This window comes from Coregonus lavaretus (assembly GCF_964263955.1).
Source record: "Coregonus lavaretus genome assembly, contig: HAP1_SCAFFOLD_4697, whole genome shotgun sequence".
Lineage (NCBI taxonomy): Eukaryota > Metazoa > Chordata > Actinopteri > Salmoniformes > Salmonidae > Coregonus > Coregonus lavaretus.
Genome location: NW_028159064.1, coordinates 1 through 22,099, shown reverse-complemented (window position 1 = coordinate 22,099; position 22,099 = coordinate 1). Strand labels below are relative to the sequence as shown.

Below are 22,099 nucleotides of genomic sequence, written 5' to 3'. Positions count from 1 at the left end.
TGAGAAAATGGCCTTTGAATGTTTTGGTACCTACTGGAGAGCTCTTCTTTGTCTACACCCATTCAGCATCGTTCACACCCTCTTAAGCTTTAGCCCCATCCATCTCTTTAAGGGTTGATCCGAGCATTCTGTCCTAACAACAGCAGTCAAGCACCCAAGCTTAACTGGCTAACGTTGTCTAGCATGCTAGCTACTTCCAGACACAAATGAGAGAACAGCTCACTGACCATTTTACTCGCCCTAGCAGAGCTGGTTAGGCTGTTTTTATGTTATCCAGAGCGTTGGTGACTGCAACTGTGCTGCTGGCAACAATTTATGCTTTTTTGCCAATGTTTACTGACACCGGCCATATTCAAAGTGTGTTCAGCATTCGTAAATGCATCAGTTATTCTGTGCTCTGGCACACTCAGTAGAGAGTGCTCTGAAATCGGAGTAGATAGCCAGAGCGAATTTACCAGCTCCGTCTATCAACAGTTGTCGCAGTGACATTCTATTGAAATGCTTACTTGCATAGTGGAGTCTTTTGTTAAGACATGTAGCTAGCTAGCTAGGTAAACAATGAACCATAATCCCAACTCATGACATTACTACCCTGCATGAATCTGCAGGTAGCTAACCAACCAGGTTCAATGTTAGCTAGCTAACATTAGGCTATAACTAGCAAAGCAAATGGCTCTGAGATACGAATAATATTACTACATAGATCATACACGTAACGTTAGCTAGCTGACCTAACAACAGCAGTCAAGCACCCAAGCTAACTGACTAACATTAGCTAGCTTGCTAGCGACTTCCAGACACAAATGAGAGAACAGCTCACTGACCATTTTACTTGCCCTATTGAAATGGATACTTGCATAGTGGAGTCTTTTGTTAAGACATGTAGCTAGCTAGCTAAACAATTAACCATAATCCCAACTCATGACATTACTACCCTGCATGAATCTGCAGGTAGCTAACCAACCAGGTTCAATGTTAGCTAGCTAGCTAACATTAGGCTATAACTAGCAAAGCAAATGGCTCTGAGATATGAATAATATTAATACACAGATCATACACGTAACGTTAGCTAGCGAGCCAACGAGCCAGCTAACGTTAGCTAGCTAGCTAACGGTACACTTTAACTTGAAATGCAAACTACATTCTGTCAAAATTAGAAACATGTGATATCTGAAAATGTAGCTAGATAGACTATCTTACCCATATACATCATGGATGGATGCTTCTCCCTGTCACGGATGCCATGGTTGCCCTTAGTTTGATTGAAGATGTAATCCGCAGACAGGTGTTTTCTCCATCTCCTTAGCTATCATACTCTAATTCCAATGATTTCAAAACTCGGTCCTCCAAAAAGTGGAGAGCAACACTTATACAGTTCTACTAAGTGATATATATATATTTTTAAAGCCGCATTAGACAGGATTACCTACACATACTGACCAGCTCAAATAGACAGAAGCGTTCTATATGGCAGACCAATCTGAACTCATCTCTCGGCATGTCCAGCCCACTCATTATCTCAGCTAATCATAGCTAGCGGGAAGGTTGCTGTCTTTTTCTGTGGCTAAACCAACTAGGCTCATCATTTAACAATTGTATTCGTATTTACAGATGGCATGCAAGTTTGTTATTAAGGCACATGAAAGTTCACATGTTCTAGAAGGCATTTCTGCCAAAAAAAAAAAAAGTATATGTTCAAATGGCTCTCCTGTGAAGTAGTGACCCGCGACATATGCCTAGTTTCCTGAAACGAGTCACATATGCACTTTATCACCAGTTATAAGTAATTCATGATTACCATGTATAGGTCTTAAATCATGCCCTCCCAACATGCTTCATTACATACATACAGTGCACCCTGAGGCATAAGTCACAGTCTCACTAGGCTATTAGCCCTGTTGAGTAAGCTAATCTTCCTTCATATTTTATCTCAATATTAATCTGTAAACATTTCCATTAACATAGACCAGATGGAGTCTGCAGGGAAGATTTCTGATCAATACCTTTGTATTGTAATCTCTTATGTAATCAATGAAACTGTGTATCTTTAGTAGCAATTTGTAGTTTAATGCGAAGGAATTTATTTGATATTTGAAGCATTCAGGGCTGAAGAATATTCTGCCTACTCAGGTTCAGAGTGGACATTGGCCTACCGATAACCCTGTTGTTTATAGAAACAAAGCCCATTCCAGCCTTGTGTAGGTCTACAATCTTGTCCCTGACATCCTTGGAGAGCTCTTTGGTCTTGGCCATGATGGAGAGTTTGGAATCTGATTGATTGATTGCTTCTGTGGATAGGTGTCTTTTATACAGGTAACAAGCTGAGATTAGGAGCACTCCCTTTAAGAGTGTGCTCCTAATCTCAGCTCATTACCTGTATAAAAGACACCTGGGAGACAGAAATCTTTCTGATTGAGAGGGGGTCAAATACTTATTTCCCTCATTAAAATGCAAATCAATTTATAACATTTTTGACATGCGTTTTTCTGGATTTTTGTTGTTGTTATTCTGTCTCTCACTGTTCAAATAAACCTACCATTAAAATTATAGACTGATCATTTCTTTGTCAGTGGGCAAACATACAAAATCAGCAGGGGATCAAAAACTTTTTTCCCTCACTGTACACCTTAGCCAAATAAATTTAAACTCAGTTTTTCACAATTCCTGACATTTAATCCTAGTAAAAATGCCCTGTTTTAGGTCAGCTAGGATCACCACTTTATTTTAAGAATGTGAAACGTCAGAACAATAGTAGAGAGAATGATTTATTTCAGCTTTTATTTATTTCATCACATTCCCAGTGGGTCAGAAGTTTACATACACTCAATTAGTATTTGGAAGCATTGCCTTTAAATTGTTTAACTTGGGTCAAACGTTTCGGGTAGCCTTCCACAAGCTTCCCACAATAAGTTGGGTGAATTTTGGCCCATTCCTCCTGACAGAGCTGGTGTAACTGAGTCAGGTACGTAGGCCTCCTTGCTCGCACACGCTTTTTCAGTTCTGCCCACAAATGTTCTATAGGCTTGAGGTCAGGGCTTTGTGATGGCCACTCCAATACCTTGACTTTGTTGTCCTTAAGCCATTTTGCCACAACTTTGGAAGTATGCTTGGGGTCATTGTCCATTTGGAAGACCCATTTGCGACCAAACTTTAACTTCCTGACTGATGTCTTGAGATGTTGCTTCACAATATCCACATAATTTTCCTTCCTCGTGTTGCCATCTATTTTGTGAATTGCACCAGTCCCTCCTGCAGCAAAGCACCCCCACAGCATGATACTGCCACCCCGTGCTTCACGGTTGGGATGGTGTTCTTCGGCTTGCAAGCTACCCCCTTTTTCCTCCAAACATAACGATGGTCATTATGGCCAAACAGTTCTATTTTTGTTTCATCAGACCAGAGGACATTTCTCCAAAAAGTACGATCTTTGTCCCCATGTGCAGTTGCAAACTGTAGTCTGGCTTTTTTATAGCGGTTTTGGAGCAGTGGCTTCTTCCTTGCTGAGCAGCCTTTCAGGTTATGTCGATATAGGACTCGTTTTACTGTGGATATAGATTGGAACATTGTCTTTAAATTTCAATCACGCTGTAAAGCTGAACTTCCGCAATGCACATTGAATAGAGCCCTCAATGTAATGATATTTGAAAAAATGTATCTTCTCTCAGCATCCTATGCAAACCACATATAGGCATATTCTCCCCCTACCCAACGATATGCTTAAACCTGGCTATAGGGATCACCCCTTAGTGCTGACGCGCTCTGAGGAAGTCAATTTATGTCCAAAGGGCCAACTGATTGGTAGCGAAATCTTATTTTCTACGTATCGATCCCGGAGGGCCTCAGCCAACGAAATGCAGAAAACCCTGGGCAAGATGGATCTGCTGTCACATCTTACAGTACAAATCAGCCAATCAATGTCACTTCCCTCCGCCGGGTCCTGTATGAACCTAATTCCAGTCATCGTGGCTAAATGGTGAAAACCTGGGGGTTCATCAATCATCAATCCAAGCAGCGCTTTGCTTAATAGTCTGGTCTTTACTGAATAGCCACTGCATTTATCTATCTGGGGGAGCAAAGTGGAAATCCCTTCTACTATCTGAGAAAGAGAGAGAGAGAGAGAGAGAGAGAGAGAGAGAGAGAGAGAGAGAGAGATGGCAACAATGGCTAATATAATTTGATCGCTGTGTTCTGTCTCTCACACGTTCTATTTCCTAAATGGGGGCCGTCTGCTAACACGTTTCGAAATTGAAGCTTGCTGAAAGATGTATTACCGGTATCTCTCCTGTCCTCTCCCCACTTCAGAATCCATTTTGATCTGTCTGTTTTGTAGAAAGCTATGTGCAGTACCTGAATGTGAAGTCTATTTTTCCTGAATCTGATTTTAATATCTGCTGAAGTGTCTCTTTGCCTGTTTGATTGTCTCAAGTACTACCGTGTCTCCTGTAACAGCCTCTAAATGTATGACAAACCAGTTAGTGAAACATATCTCCTCTTCTCTCTGTTTCAGGTGACAAGTGTTCATGCTTCCAAGGCGGACCTCCTAAAGTCGGGAAGCCCCAAGTCGACGTTAAAACACATATGGACAGAAAGCGGCAAGGACCTGTCAATCAGCAGGTTGCTGTCACAGACTCTCCATGGAAAAGAGAACACCACGGCCCTGGACCTGCGCTACGACACCCCGGAGCCCTACTCCGAGCAGGACCTCTGGGACTGGCTGAGGAACTCCACCGACCTCCAGGATTCTAGACCGAGAGCCAAGCGGCGGCCTATGGTCAAGACGGGCAAGTTCAAGAAGATGTTCGGCTGGGGAGACTTCCACTCCAACATTAAGACGGTCAAGCTTAACCTCCTCATCACAGGGAAGATCGTGGACCACGGCAACGGAACCTTCAGCGTTTACTTCAGACACAACTCCACAGGCCAGGGCAACGTGTCTGTGAGTCTCGTCCCGCCAACCAAGATCGTGGAGTTCGACGTGGCGGCCCAGCAGTCCGTGATTGACGCCAAGGACTCCAAGTCCTTCAACTGCCGCATAGAGTACGAGAAGGTGGAGAAGGGCGCCAGGAACACGCTGTGTAACTTCGACCCGTCCAAGACGTGTTACCAGGAGCAGACTCAGAGCCACGTCTCCTGGCTCTGCTCCAAGCCTTTTAAAGTAATCTGCATCTACATCTCCTTCTACAGCACTGACTACAAGCTGGTGCAGAAAGTCTGTCCGGACTACAACTACCACAGTGACACTCCCTACTTCCCTTCTGGCTGAACACGCCTACAACAACAACCCCAATGTGAAGGACCAGAGAGTTACAGAGTGGGCCTTCTTCTTCTTTTTCCCCACCCAGAGAAATATATGTTAGCTGTACTGTTCTGAAAATAAAAGAATGTGTAAAATGAATTGATTATCTATTTATAAAATTAAGACAATACAGAAAGTAAAGATTTATGGGGCAGTGATACATTATACTATGACTAAACAAATAATATCGATTATAATTCATTTGTTTTATAGGTTTCATACCTTTTTTCCATCAGTGATTTCATAGATGCATCATGTGTACATATTTGGGGTTGATAGTTCCATTTGTAACTAAGTAAAATCAGCATTTCATGTAAGTCTTATTAGTTTGTAACAACTTGTTAATGTTATCGATATGTTATGTTAATTTGCTTGGTCCAGTTTGATTCTAGGCGCTTAAATTTTCTCCTTTTAGTATTTCTTACTTACTTTGCTCCTTAGGACCACCATACTTTCTGTGTGAAAGTTCAGTTCTGTGAGCTATCAATTGGATGGCAATGTACAGGATCCTATGTTTTGTTCGCACCTGCAATACTATTCATTCATAGCAGTTCAATTCCGCTCTGTCAGAAATAACAGTCCAGCCTCCTATCCTTGAAGGCCTTCAAAATCCCCACACATTTCCAAACCCTTCGACCCCACAGTCGAGAGAGCTGAAGAAGAGGAGAGTGTCGGTGTGCAATCCAAGTATCAGGTGGAGGTGGTCTTACCAGCCTGGCGGACTTACCTAGCGTTGAGTAGGCTTCTCCCGCAGGCACGTTTTATAAAAAGAAAAAAAACGCATTTTACATGTTCAGGAATGATGCTGTTCAATCTTCAGCTTGTCCCTGTATAAGTCCTGGCTCAGATTCTTATTAGAAAATCACAGCCTTATTAGGTTTATTGTTTATATTCAATTGTGATTGATTGGGGGGCTTTGCTTTTTGTCATTGACTTAATAAAAAATGTAATGTAATGAATTCTATATCTTAGAGAGCCTAATTTGTATGAATGGTTTGTATTGTACATAGTTTATCCCGAATTGAGCTGTGTCTGTATATGCACCCATAAAGCTGTCTCCCACTTCCCACAATCTCTCTCTCTCTCTCTCTCTCTCTCTCTCTCTCTCTCTCTCTCTCTCTCTCTCTCTCTCTCTCTCTCTCTCTCTCTCTCTCTCTCTCTCTCTCTCTCTCGTGAATCCATGAAAACAGCAACCATGTACATATGCTGTAGAACTGTCAAAATATATTATAAGTATTCATCAAATGTATGACTTAAACTTTTATTTCTGGGGGAAGGTGGGGATGGAGGTGTACATATGAATAAAAAATACTGTAAGTTTTATCAGTTTAATGTTATTGCGTTTGAGTTCTTTATATGCATGTCTCACTGATTATTATAATGGTAGGATTTGAAAGTCAATAAATGTTACGGACCTGAATTGCCAGACATTTAAGCATGTACAGTACATATTCTCAACATAATTTGCATCATGAGTCTCCCAACACGTTGTACCTAATAGTGCACAGTATACATTTAATCAATTTCATCAGGGCTATCAAGAGTATCCCAATATTGTACATTAGGTTTCACACATCTCTCTCCAAAGATACAGATCAAGCTGAGCTCCATGCTTTTCTTAGCGCATCATAATGTCACATAATCTGTTACATTTCAATAAAATATACATTTTGCTTCTTTTTTTGGGGGGGACCTACCATACCTTATTGAGCCTTTAGATTCCTGAACTTCTTAGACTTGGGCCTTGATGTTCCTGATAAAGACAGAAATCAAACTTCTTCCAACTTCATCAAAGCAAAACTGATCACACCATTCATCCAAATTCACTCCAAGACCAATCAAAACATATACAGTAAGCTCTATACTTCCTGAGTTTGATCATCAATACTTCCCAGAATCCCTCTGATCTCATACCAACCATACCATGTTTTCCTTATAGTCTACAGAGAGAAGTTGTGCATGGACATGTGCATGCAAGTTGTGTTCCAGTCCGTAGAAGAGAGATGGAGGAAATTGAGAGTAAGTGCTGTTTGGAGTCAATAGCAGATAGCAGCGTCTGTTGTGGGACTCCTCAGTGCAGTGGCACCTGCCATGGAAGCCTCGTAGTCGGCAGTTAGGATCAGCACTTGGCTTTACAGCGATTAGAACCCTCTGGGAGAGAAATCCGCTCCTCGCTGCGTTTATCTGGCTCACAATTTATTAGTAATTAAAGTGTGTGTCAGGTTTGTGTGTTCATCGACTGTCTGCGGGGTGCTTTTACAGCCGGCCTCATTAAGGAGTAGGCCTTCTAAAGTTTAGCCCTGAATACTTCACTTTTAACAAGTCTACAGGGATTCACTCTAATGTGTGATACAGGCATATGTTCTGAACGTATACACTCAAACATACTGTATTACAGACAAATTGCTCAACAAGGAATAGTATGTCTACATATGTATGTATACAGCCAATATCTTTACCGGCCAAGTCATGTAGGCTAATTACCCAAAGCAGTTTGAATACTTATCTCAGTTCAGATAAGTTTCTGATTGGATTTTTCCGACCAGACCAATCGAGACAATATTAACGTGGCCATTATATCTATTCAGTGACAGACACAAAACAAGACACAATTTGATGATCAGGGATGGGCGGTTGGTCATACACATACCCAAATGTCAGTAGTTCTTGCAAAATGAGTTACCAGTAAGTTACACTATTCACTGACCAACACTGGGCTTGTAGTCAGTGTAGGATTATTTTATGTATCATTATGACATGTGGGGAGATGCCAAAGGTAAAATGTAATAAACATGTTTGATATTGTATAATTAAGAAACATGTTTAAATAAGAAATGTAGACATTAAGTGTATGCTATGTTTTAAATGAATGCATGTGTTCTTTCACAGAGGCGTTCAACAGTGTGCATTGCATTAGTTCTGTTTTAAGAAGGGGGCCTGCGTTACGCAGCCAATAGAATGATAGAATGAAAAGGCTTCATATAGAAAAAGCATTCATGACCTTTTGGAGTGGACATTATGTGACAGCTGGATGTTGAAAAAGAAGGACGGTGCAGAACTAAAATAAGTTAGGAATGTGCGCATGTTTGTTTATTTGTGTGTATAAAAGAGATCTCTAAGTCAGAGAGAGACAGTTTATCCATGGAGAAAAAACTCAGGCTTTTTGTTATGCAATAAAGAGTCTAAATTCTTGAATTCACAGGCTTCCGTGTCTATAGAGATATTTTGTTTGAGTTGATTATTTCTTAGTCAAATGTTTCTACGACATATTTGGCACCCCAGATGGGACCTGATAGGGATCAGAGACGGTGTGCATCTGCGGTTGTGAAACGGCTTGGACGGACCATACAAACAAAAGCGGCCGCTTTTAAAAGGTAAGCCAAGTTCTTACTAATATAGTATAAACGTTTGTGTGGTCCGATCCGGGGCTCGGCAACATCTAAAGAAATACCAAGTAGGTCTCTCCAAATTTAAGAACCAGAAAGTTAGACACTAGGAGCTTTTGAATTTAAGAATACATGTCGCTGTTGTTTGTCAGAACCGTCTGTTCAATTGATTTGATTCATTTGATTCAGTTGATTCAGCTGATTCATCTTGCTGATTGCTCTGTCCGGGTCATTTCGACACGGGCGGCTGTCCAGCTGGTTGAGTGATCAGGAATAACATGTTAAGTCCTTCGAATACCGCTATGAACGTGTAGCAAAAGTATATCGTTTATAGGCTGCTTAGGAAGGCATAAATCCTGCGGATAAACGCTTTGGAAAGCTAAAATTCCAGAGGACTGAACGGGCAGGTCATCATCCTGTGTGTGGTGATGCCAAACTTAGGTCTTGAGAAAGCTTGAGACCTAGGGGGCTAATAAATATAAATCCTGTGAATAGACGCTTTGGAAAGCTAAAATTCCAGAGGACTGAACGGGCAGGTCATCATCCTGTGTGTGGTGATGCCAAAATTAGGTCTTGAGAAAGCTTAAGACCTAGGCGGCTAATAAATATAAATCCTGTGGATAAACGCTTTGGAAAGCTAAAATTCCAGAGGACTGAACGGGCAGGTCATCATCCTGTGTGTGGTGATGCCAAAATTAGGTAGGGTGGGACAGGTAAAAAAGTTGGGTCATCTTGAGTAGGTGAACGGGTTAAATAATCACAGGGGCTCAAACTTTTTGATAAAGTGTAAACCAAGACTAGGTCTGCTCATCTGCTCATGAGTGGTTTACCTTGGTGGCTGTGAGTCATTCAACTGTCTGATTCATTTGGGCACAAGTGGCTACTCATCTGTGTGAGTGAGAATAATATGAAATCCTGCAAGTAAATAGCCTTTCTGTAAGGAAAGGAAATCTATTTGAGGTTGTTTGAAGCTTCTGTCTGATGGACAAAGGGTGTGCCCAATCTCACATTAGGAAAGAGAAGAATAAATGGTGCGTGGATATTCATTGACCAACTGAGTGTAGAAAATTCACGTTACCAGGAGGGGTAGAATAAATCCTGTTGGAGGAACAGGTCACATTTATTGGTGTGGTCATACGACGTCTATGCATTGTAATTTGATAAATCTGTTAGGGTATGTGTCTGACATTATATTTAGAAACTTTAGAGGTAATGCAGTATTATGATAAATTGACTACGTAAAATAATAACTAGAATAGGGTTAACACTTCAAATTTGGGCCTTTTGATAGAATAAAATATTCCTGTAGGTTATACAAAGTAATTAAGGGCGTTTAAGAACAACATAAATATGGAATAAGAGTGGTATAATGATGTAAATTGGTCACACTCTGAAGTTTGAATGATGAGATATAGAGGTGTGTTTGATAATTATATATACATTGAAATAATAAGCTTTTCTTGTATATGATATCTTGGAGTTTCGTACAACAATGCCTGTCATAGAATTTTGTAAGATCGGGGAATAGTGACCAGCCTATATGATTCTAGGAGGATTCTATGACTAAGGGAAAGGATTTGAGTAATTTGTTGTTTGTTCTGCTGAGACTAGATGGTGATTAACAGATTGTGGCAATAAAGAATAATTAGAAACATGAAGGGTTTGGTAGATATGAATAAATTGGAGTATAATGAATTTTATGTGGGTATGGTAAATATGAGGGATTGGATAAAATTATAGGTGTTGACTTGCTCAAACACGTAGACAGACGTGGAAATGGGAGAGAGTACATAGGACATGTGGTAGAATTAAGCAATATAATAAACTATCTATTATTTCAGAAGCATATATATAATTCATTTGGTTAGGTTGTTAGATCTGTTTCCAAATCAATGAATGTGGGGTTTGACTTGTTGACTGCTAAGTTGAGTACGTTGAGCGTGTGAGATCTGTGTCCTTCAAAGCTATTTTCTGATAAAGTGTGGTATGTGTTAGATACTAAAATTACTGACCATTATCATTGGAATAACAGAGGATTAACTTGTCATTTCGATAAAGCATAGATTCTGCATCGCTGAACAGAGTCTAGGGTTTCTAAGTATAGTTTAGCTATAGTTGTGGGGTGTTTAGATTGAAGGAACAGTCAGGATAAGATTGGAAGATCTAGTAGCCTGCGTCTTTTCAGACTGAAGGACTCACTTATTCAACGGGAAAGGAGGAGTGTCTATAGTCTAAATCAGAAAGGACAGTTACATTTGAATAGCGGACTGGCAATTTGGATAAGAGATTTGGCCATAATTTGAATTGTTTAGGTAGACTGGAATGAAAGTAAGGTAGTTTAATATATGAATATACATATATTATTAGTTATTGTTGGGATGTGAATAGACTTTACTAATGCCATGAATTAGTTTCCGGTTAAAAGAGAGTCATACTTGTTTGACTGTATCGAGCTGAAATAGTTATTTAAAGAAAGTTTGAATAGCTGGATGGAAAAAATTTATTTGACAAAATTCTAATTGTTATTACTTTATTCTATGGTTTGCGTGACATCAGTAATGTATGCGAATATTTGGTGAATTTTAGAATGATAATGTATTTTTATTACGTGAACTAGGGGATGCAAGGAGCGTTGGCTTTTTTGCTGAGGGAATAGCATCAATTTATAGTGGGTTCTGGATTTGTTGAATAAACAAACTTATATTTTAAACTAAAGTAATGCAATAGGCTACAATTATAACATTATCAGAAAAAGGCACTATATGCTCATCTGTGGTCCGCTGTAGCTCAGTTGGTAGAGCACGGTGCTTGCAACGCCAGGGTTGGGTGTTCGATTCCCAAGGGGGGCTAGTATAAGTATAGAAAGGTATGAGCTCATGAATGGAGTGTTGTTTGGAAAAAGAGCATCTGCTAAAATGATAATGGGTATGGAGAGGAGAGTACGTGGTAGTCATTGAATAAGGTTTTGTTAGATTAAACAAATGACAATGGTGGAAGGTGTAGTTAACTTAATAAAATGGGTTATTATCTAGTGTCTTCTAAGTGGGAGTTTTCTTTTAAGGATTGATGGGAGTCTCCTATATTATTAGGTTAGGGGTAAAGTAGGGCGACGTATCAAACAATTTTAAATGGATGCTGGGGTTAATGATTGTTGATGAGATAGGACTGGGGATATGTATGATGTTTTGTGTGTAATTACTATCTTTGGATTGTTGATTATATGTTAACGACATGTATACTTTCTCTTCCAGGAACATGGGGATTTCTTTAGTGGGAGGTTTAAAAAGTCTGTAGGCTAGGGTGGAACTAGATAGTAAAATTAAGTAGTTTTATTTTTAGGTTGTCATAGGGAGCTACAAAAATAAATAAGGCCTGGCCATTTTTGTTTGTTTATTGTTTTACTGTATGGTGTTCAAATAACCACAAACAAACTACTTAGTATGAAAAGTTAGTTGTATAGGATTTTTATTTCTATTTGGGTTTTTTTGACAGGATGGAAGTGAAATATCTTAAAGGGGCATACACATGTAATTTGGGTTATTTACTGAGGGATAAGTAAATATGTATGATTTATTTTGAAAAGAGCTGTACTAAGGAATTACAACATCTATGAAAGGTTTTGATGGTTGTTAGAAGTAGTAGACTATAGGATGAAACAATTCATTGAATGATTTCAATGACCTCTGAAATCTGTCCTGGCTTCATAGTGTGACCTGATCACCCGCACTATGAATTCTAGAGGCATGCTGAATTAAGGGGTTAGATAAAATAAGGATAATTGTGAAGAAGTTTACAAATTGGAAAAATCCTATATATAAATTAGTCTAAACAGGACAAGGATGAAGTGAGAGAGTTAGTCCTGAAGGAGAAGTATTCCTTGAATAGTGTTATAGAATACAGTTAAGTAAAGATATGCTCAAGGGTTGTCATTTTAAGGTTAGTTATTATGTTAGGTTTGATAGGCAACATTGTTTTGTTTTGTTTTTTGTACACATGAATCACGATGTGATGTATGTGTCCAAGGGGGGAAGTATGCAAGGAGTATTAAGGATGTGAGCAGTAGTAATAATGTGTTATGGGTTAGGTTAAATCATTTTTGTTTTTGTAATAGGAGGCATGGTGTAGAGGTGGTCTGTCTATGAAATAAGTGGATGACAACAAGCTGGAAGCAGGTGTGCTTCATAATCTCAAGGCTTCTCTTGACGGATGAGAGGACAGGAGTAGCATACTGTGTCTCACCTAACATAACAATGTTCTTAAGATTTTATTTTCATGAGTGAAGATAACTCTGCCCAACTGAGTAGGATAATCTGAGTATTTTCTGTGCCCTGGAGACTATGTGATGGCAAAAGACTACAGAAGAAAGAGCTGGAAAGACCCTATGTGGAGGGGCCTGCACCAGGGTTGTAGGCTACCTTAATGATGGTAAAAGTGGTGGAGACAGATACTAAGATCCATGTTCCCCACTATAGGAGTGTTCCAACCTCAGCCATTGGGTAGCATTGTTGTCTTTTGTGTGTGTCTGTGCTTGTGTCTTTGCAGCAGTAACTCTGAGCTTCCCTATGGAAAGGCTGAAAGAAGGACACTTTTCACAGACCGATGTCTATAGATTGAGAGGGACTTTGGCTGATCCGGAGACCCTAGTGACGGGGGAAGGTTAACAACAGAAGTGACCTACATATCGTTGTCCAGGTTATACCAACGATGGTACTGATAGAGGGGAGTATTGGGTATCATCTTAACCATTGTACCAGAGTGAGGGAACTGATGATTGAGAGATCCCAGACCTCCAAGACGCACCAGATATCCTTATCATTGATTAATATGTACTAGACTAGTTACCTGAGAATAAGGGGAATGGAGTACTGATAATAAAATAAAGAGCAGAAGAACAAGACATAGAAGGGATATAGGCAGGAGTAGAATGTAGATTCTTGCACAGGCAGGAACCATAACTAAAAATACAGGAAGGGATCACTATTTAAATACAAGGGTTAAATAGTATTGGTGTGTGAGAAACCAGCACAAAGAGTATGGGGAAGTCACATGGGGTAGTGTGACCTTAGGGTAATGAAAGAAAGAGACAGGTGAATCATAGACATAAGGAAAACAGTCCAATACTTAGATAAACAATTTGATGTAGTATTTGGTGTTAGATTTCCAGGGGAAAGTGTTATTAGAAGAGAGAAGTGTAAGCAATTGTTATGAGCAAAAATATAGGAATGTTACAATAAAACAATTGGGTTATATAATTTGGAAGAATTCAAGGGAGAATGTGAAACATAATGATTTGTCATGTAGACAATGTTAATAGGGATGTTTTGGATTGGAAATTAACTCAACTGAACTGTTATGATCTGTCCTTTCCTGAGGTTACAGCGGATGGTGTCGTAATGCATTGCAGAGATCAATTGGCTCAGAACGGTGTAAACCTCAATAAAAACCAAAAATCCTCTACTCGGCTGAAGAGGAACAACAAAGGCGTTGAAGATGTTCCTGTCTGACCCACCTCTGACCTGAATTCAACATCAAATCAAAGCAATCAAATGCTTTCTCTTTTGTGCTTTTTCTTTCAAGAATGTGAGGAAAGATGTCTATGCAAATGCAACATTCTTCCTAATTTGGGTATACTGGTTTGCACATGGACAAAACAGGATGATGGTGGAGGTGTGGTGGTTCAGGTGTGACATTGGAATATGAACTATGAAGAACTATGAAGGACATAATGAAGACGCCAGGAGATTGAGTGCCGGTAGAGGAAGGGAGTGTTTGTTGATTAAGGAGGTATTATACACTACTAAATTTATAGTAATTGGGACAATGCATTAGGGTACTGATCTGATGTAATTCTTGGTATGAGGAAGTTAATGCTAGAATTATTATAATATAAATGTACATTCGGCCAGTATCGATATGTGCCAAGGTGGAGTTTGTGTTATGTTTGGAGATGAATGTTGTACTTTTATCCCCAATAATACTGCCCCGGATGGTTCTTTCACGGAAGCAATGACTAAACTCAAGGGACTACGAAAAGAGGTTAAGGAGAATGCTGGGTATGATGTTCATGTTTGGGACTGGATGGAATTAACTTTGAGAAAATGGGGTGCAATGTTTACAAAGATGGGAATAATGATAGGAATATCACTTGTAGTAATGGGAGTAGTGTTTTGTTGTATACTACCTTTGTTAAAATCACTTTTGATTCAAACCACAGTAAAACAAATGACTGTACAGACAAATGTTACTATTTCAGCCAAAGAAATACACCCAGTTCAGGGAGTTCCAGGACAGTATGTTAATAAATTTGGGAAATCTTGTAATGTTAAAGGAGGACCAATGGACTGTCCAATTGGGAATCCTGAATGTCTGTATGGAGTTGTCCCTGGGGGTGGATGGGTCTGTCATGGTTACAAAGCCCAACAGGAAAATGTGGAGGTTAATTTAGAGGAGAACCTTCCTGACTTGTATCCTATACCTGACTGGGCTCTGGGTCCTCATCAGGATGGGTCAAGTAATGAGGAAGATATATTGGGTTGAATATGTGTGTGTGAAGTGAAACCAAATGTGGCAAGGCTAAGAATAAGTAACTGCATATGCTTACATATATTTGGTAATTAATCTTTGTATTATTTGGGACAATATTGGAATGTCCCATAGGGGGGATATGTAGGATTATTTTATGTATCATTATGACATGTGGGGAGATGCCAAAGGTAAAATGTAATAAACATGTTTGATATTGTATAATTAAGAAACATGTTTAAATAAGAAATGTAGACATTAAGTGTATGCTATGTTTTAAATGAATGCATGTGTTCTTTCACAGAGGCGTTCAACAGTGTGCATTGCATTAGTTCTGTTTTAAGAAGGGGGCCTGCGTTACGCAGCCAATAGAATGATAGAATGAAAAGGCTTCATATAGAAAAAGCATTCATGACCTTTTGGAGTGGACATTATGTGACAGCTGGATGTTGAAAAAGAAGGACGGTGCAGAACTAAAATAAGTTAGGAATGTGCGCATGTTTGTTTATTTGTGTGTATAAAAGAGATCTCTAAGTCAGAGAGAGACAGTTTATCCATGGAGAAAAAACTCAGGCTTTTTGTTATGCAATAAAGAGTCTAAATTCTTGAATTCACAGGCTTCCGTGTCTATAGAGATATTTTGTTTGAGTTGATTATTTCTTAGTCAAATGTTTCTACGACATCAGTCCCTGTGTTATCTGGTATTTCATAACAAATCGTAATGTCCTTAATCAATTTGCTTCAATGTACAACAACAACATGTCTCCCCATGGCCCATGCTGTCTAGTTGGAGTGAAAACAGCATTTCTCCCTCTGGTGAGGGAGAACACTTCATTCTCTATAACCCCAAGCAGAATCATAATGAAGGGACAGAATAACCAAGTAGACTATTCATTAATTTCTACGTGACACTCCTTCAGCCAAAGCTGCCCCCTAACCTCCTCTTCATTCACAGGCAGGCAGATGTATCATAAGAATTTCATTTAAGCGTTACTCAATGCAGGTTAGGTGCTAAACACATCAGGGTGATGAATGTCTTTAATACCTGCAGATCAGATTTAGAGCTTTAGAGATGGGATTGGCTTCCCCCTAGTTAGCAACACAGACTATTCCCATGAGAAGGCATACAGTGGCTTGCAAAATTATTCACCCCCCTTGGCATTTTTCCTATTTTGTTGCCTTACAACCTGTAATTACATTTGATTACAGCTGCAAGTCTCTTGGGGTATGTCTCTATAAGCTTGGCACATCTAGCCACTGGGATTTTTGCCCATTCTTCAAGGCAAAACTGCTCCAGCTCCTTCAAGTTGGATGGGGTCCGCTGGTGTACAGCAATCTTCAAGTCATACCACATATTCTCAATTGGATTGAGGTCTGGGCTTTGACTAGGCCATTCCAAGACATTTAAATGTTTCCCCTTAAACCACTCTAGTGTTGCTTTAGCAGTATGCTTAGGGTCATTGTCCTGCTGGAAGGTGAACCTCTGTCCCAGTCTCAAATCTCTGGAAGACTGAAACAGGTTTCCCTCAAGAATTTCTCTGTATTTAGCGCCATCCATCATTCCTTCAAATCTTACCAGTTTCCCAGTCCCTGTCGATGAAAAATATCCCCACAGCATGATGCTGCCACCACCATGCTTCAATGTGGGGATGGTGTTCTCGGGTGATGAGAAGTGTTGGGTTTGCGCCAGACATTTTCCTTGATGGCCAAAAAGCTCAATTTTAGTCTCATCTGACCAGAGTACCTTCTTCCATATGTTTGGGGAGTCTCCCACATGCCTTTTGGCGAACACCAAACGTGTTTGCTTATTTTCTTCTTTAAGCAATAGCTTTTTTCTGGCCACTCTTCGGTAAAGCCCAGCTCTGTGGAGTGTACGGCTCCGCTGTGGAGCTTTGCAGCTCCTTCAGGGTTATCTTTGGTCTCTTTGTTGCCTCGCTGATTAATGCCCTCCTTGCCTGGTCTGTGAGTTTTGGTGGGCAGCCCTCTCTTGGCAGGTTTGTTGTGGTGCCATATTCTTTACATTTTTTAAATAATGGATTTAATGGTGCTCCGTGGGATGTTCAAAGTTTCTGATATTTTTTTAGAACCCAACCCTGATCTGTACTTCTCCACAACTTTGTCCCTGACCTGTTTGGAGAGCTCCTTGGTCTTCATGGTGCCACTTGCTTGGTGGTACCCCTTGCTTAGTGGTGTTGCACTCAGGGGCCTTTCAGAACAGGTGTATATATACTGAGATGATGTGACAGATCATGTGACACTTAGATTGCAAACAGGTGGACTTTATTTAACTAATTATGTGACTTCTGAAGGTAATTAGTTGCACCAGATCTTATTTAGGGGTTATTAATTTTTTGTGAATTTTTTTTAACAAGTTATTTTTTTCATTTCACTTCACCAATTTGGACTATTTTGTGTGTGTGTCCATTCCATTTAAATTACAGGTTGTAATGCAACAAAATAGGAAATACGCCAAGGGGGATGAATACTTTTGCAAGACACTGTATCTCTGGAATCAGGAAGTCTGAACAATGAGTTTGGGATCCTGCCCACATTAAGTCACACTCTGCCAATCCTATCCCCATCCACATCCAGTCCCAGGATGTATCCCAAATGGCACCCTATTCCCTAAATAGTGCGCTACTTTTGACAAAAACCCTATTGTCCCTGATCAAAAGTAGTACACTACATAGGGAATACGGTGTTATTTGGGACACAGAACCAGTCCCATCCAGCCCTGAACACTTTTCCCTGAACAGAATTTCTTCCTTTAATCAAAATCGGAATGGAAAAAGGACCTTGCGTGCCTCTGGGATATTTTTCCATTAACCATTTTGACACATGACTGACTGTGGGGGATTATTGGATTTTGAAGAACTATTAACAGCTGTACATTTGCATTTTAATACAGTTCTCCTCAACTACTAATGCAATTTTGGTTCTTCAGCTTTGTGGCATCGCCTTGTTTCTGGAGCAATTCGGAGTTACAGCAGAAAGGCCCTCCGGCTTTAATCATTTTAATTGCCATGAAAAATTTGTTTCCATTAATCACTCCTGAATCTTCACAACTGTGTTCCCCACCTGCCGCCATTACGGCTCACCTCCAAATTGTTGCTCATCATTTCCTGGAAAGTTTGGGATTGGACAATGGTGGTAGCTAAATTGCCACTCTGAATTTTAAATGGAAAAAGGTGCACTTCAGGACACTTCCTCCATCATAGACTTTTGTTCTGCAGCACTTTTTTTCTAGGACTGAAACATCCTAAGGATATTTCCACTCAGAACAGATAAGACAATAAAGTTCACACTTGACTATAGAGTAAGTTTGTTCATTAGTTGAGCACATTTATCGGTTCAGGTAAAATTGCCCCAGAGCTAATTTGCCAATTACTGACAAAAGACAAAAACTCACTCACATTATGTTAAACCTACACGTGTATTACTTTTTTTCCATCTCACTTCCTATTGGTCGCCAATGAGTCATCATCCATTTTGACCTTTGGAAGCACTCACAGATCATCAGTTGGAGATGTTTTCACGGATGTCTGTGCCCTGAAATCTCTGTGTTCTCTTATACTTGGTATTCAAGCCTCTCATATTTGGTATTCAGATGTAACATTTCCTTTGGTTTGAGCACAGTGAAGAACAGGAAGAGAAGTCCTTGACCCCTGTCAGTAGAGCGAGAAACTAACCTTTTATCTGAAAGCATCATCAGGGGCAACTGCCATTTCCATCGCTGTTATTTCCCCCGTACTGCAGGGAAGGGAGTAGAAGGCCATATGCATTTCTCATTGGAGCAGAAATTAAAAATAGATTTTACGTGACATTTTCATGTGGAGATTGAAACGAGAATCAAAGTTCTGGTTAGTAGGTGTAATTTTGAGCACAGAACGTACATGCCAGACAGTGGATGGTTTGTAACGGTATGTCGGTTCTTCAAAGTTGTCCGAATTTATTTCAGACATCTGTTTACTTTAAATGTGATTAAAATTCATGCTAAATAGTAGTTTACATATAATCTAAGCAGCAACTTTATAACATTTCTTTTAAAAAAGTAGAACTTCGACAATTACTTTATTTTGATTGTGTGAGAAATAATATAGTACCTCACCTCCCTTCCTTCCATCCTTCCTCCAAAATCCATTAAAACTAAATGACTAAACTCTAAGTGACAGAGAGATAAAGGTTACCCTGGCACTTAATAATAACATTTTCCCTGGGGGAGCCAGAGTGCCTGACTTCCAGAGTGTGAGTCTTTCTTAACTGTTGTTTGTTATTCTTATTACAACTTCAAAAACACCATAGAAAATGTGTTAATGAACACTGATTGTGTCTGAAAGAGAGTGCACAGCCTCAGGGCTTTGGAAGGAAGGTTGTCTGATTAAACCTTATAGTATTTTAATCTTGTTTAGATAAATTAATTACCTGGGTAAGTACACACCCCTTATTCGCCTCATCCAGCTGTCCTCCCTATAGACTTCCTCATCTTTCAACCTTTTTGGAATTTTATCTGAAACTCGCCTTTATAAACAAAACCCGACCTCTCGAGTCTCGACTAGCCTACAATGCTGCAAACACAGATAACCTCTGATCCAACTTTGGCCTCTGGGATGAAACTCGAAACATAAAAAAATTCTCAGACATTTTACATTTGATTTCGGATTTGAACTAAATGGGAATATCTGAGTGAGTTAAGCCTTGAGGTCATTATTCTGTGTCACTGGATCCGGTATAGGAAGATTAAAATGTGTTAGATCGTTTGTCTCGCTCTCTCTCTCTCTCTCTCTCTCTCTCTCCCTCGCTCTCTCTCTCTCTCTCTCTCTCCCCTCTCTCTCTCTCTCTCCTCCTCTCTCTCTCTCTCCCCTCTCTCTCTCTCTCTCCCCTCTCTCTCTCTCTCCCCTCTCTCTCTCTCTTTCTCTCTCTCTCTCTCTCTCTCTCTCTTCTCTCTCTCTCTCTCTCTCTCTCTCTCTCTCTCTCTCTCTCTCTCTCCCCCCTCTCTCTCTCCCCTCTCTCTCTCTCTCGCTTTCTCTATCTCTCTCTCTTTCTCTCTCTTCTCTCTCTCTCTCTCTCTCTCTCTCTCTCTCTCTCTCTCTCTCCTCTCTCTCTCTCTCTCTCTCTCTCTCTCCCTCCCTCTCTCTCTCTCTCTCTCTCTCTCTATCTCTCTCCCTCTCTCTCTCTCTCTCTCTCTCTCTCCCCTCTCTCCTCTCTCTCTCTGGTCTCTCACTCCCCCCCCCCCCCCCCCCCTCTCTCTCTCTCTCTCTCTCTCTCTCTCTCTCCTCTCTCTCTCTCTCCATCTCTCTCTCTCCATTTCTCTGGGTTCTATTGACCAGGGTTAATGGAGGAGGGCCACTTTGCGTGGGACGTCAATATAGCCTGAGGGTTATGCTACAATGTTAATTATATGGTAGATTATATATATATATATATATATATATATATATATATATATAGTAGAGGGATATTTATGTATCATTTATGAATGCAGGCAGATGCCCCTGTAGACGTGTTAATGTGGGTACAATTAAAACCGTACAGTTAATATTATATAAATATGTATGATGTATATTACCCTGATGTATATTGCCATATCATCTATGTATATTAATGTATTCAGTTATACGCCTAGGGCTATAACATCAGTAAAACTTAAACAATATGACATTAGAATGTATTGATGCATGATAATCATGACAATGTTGTATCTGAACCAAGGGCCAGATTCAATCTGATGCATTTTGTCCACTATTCAATTTTTAAAGGCAATGTTTCTGCATTAGTGGAGACCACATTTTACGGTAAAAGCTGCATATGTCGGCTCAATCTGAAATTGCCTTTAAATGTCAATCGCTTTATAACGTGGATCTTCCGCTGTCCTGATTGAATCAAGGCCCAATGACATGACACAGAACAATATCCTTGGTCATAAATACATTGAGTGTTACCAAACATTAGAACAACTTCCTAATATATGTTGCACCCCCTCCCCTCCCTTTTGCCTCAGAACAGCCTCGATTCGTTGGGGCATGGACTCTACAAGGTGTCGAATCGTTCCACAGGGATGCTGGCCCGTGTTGACTCCAATGCATTCTACAGTTGTGTCAAGTTGGCTGATGTCCTTTGGGTGTTATAACATTCTTGTTACACAAGGAAACTGTTGAGCGTGAAAAACCCAGCAACGTTGCAGTTCTTGACATAAACCGGTATGCCTGGCACCTACTACCATACCCTGTTCAAAGGCGCTTACATGTTTTGTCTTGCCCATTCACCCTCTGAATGGTACATATACACAATCCATGTCTCAACTGTCTCAAGGCTTAAAAATATATATTTTTACCTGTCTCCTCCCCTTCATCTACACTGATTGAAGTGGATTTAACAAGTGACATTAAGAACGGATCATAGCTTTCACCCAGATTCACCTGGTCAGTCTATGTCATGGAAAGAGAAGGTGTTGTTAATGTTTTGCATACTCAGGGTATACAGATTTATTAATCGTTTCAATCTTAAAATCTGGTTGTCATTCATTAAAGCCTATTTGTGGTGACATTTTCAGGTATTGTACATGTAATTGAACAGAGTTCAACACCTGGGCCTACAACAACCTTGAGAGTGACCTGACCTCTGCTTTAGATTGGCTCATTTCAAAGGGTCATAGGTCACTTCACAGTTGAGAGAATGAGCTATACACATTCTTATGCACATTGGCGTGAAGTAAATAACCTGTTATGGCATCCATGAAAATAGAATGATATACAGAAGCGTCATTCATCTAATGTTTTTGAGGGGGACTCAAGGCAACATTCTCTATATTTGAATGAATACAATAAGATATATGTTGTTTATTTTTATTCATAAATGGATCAAATTGAGTGGGTACCTGCCCCCTCAGTTTCAGTAG

General features: G+C 39.9%; 1 protein-coding gene across 1 annotated transcript; it reads left to right on the top strand.

Moving 5' to 3' along the window:
* Nucleotides 1-4,456: 4,456 nt before the first annotated feature.
* On the top strand, nt 4,457-5,263 carry LOC311123298 (neurexophilin-1-like; the record flags this gene model as incomplete). Its single annotated transcript, XM_084197558.1, has 1 exon — nt 4,457-5,263. One exon carries the CDS (start codon nt 4,457-4,459, stop codon nt 5,261-5,263), a length of 807 nt encoding a protein of 268 aa, XP_084053684.1.
* Nucleotides 5,264-22,099: the final 16,836 nt, after the last annotated feature.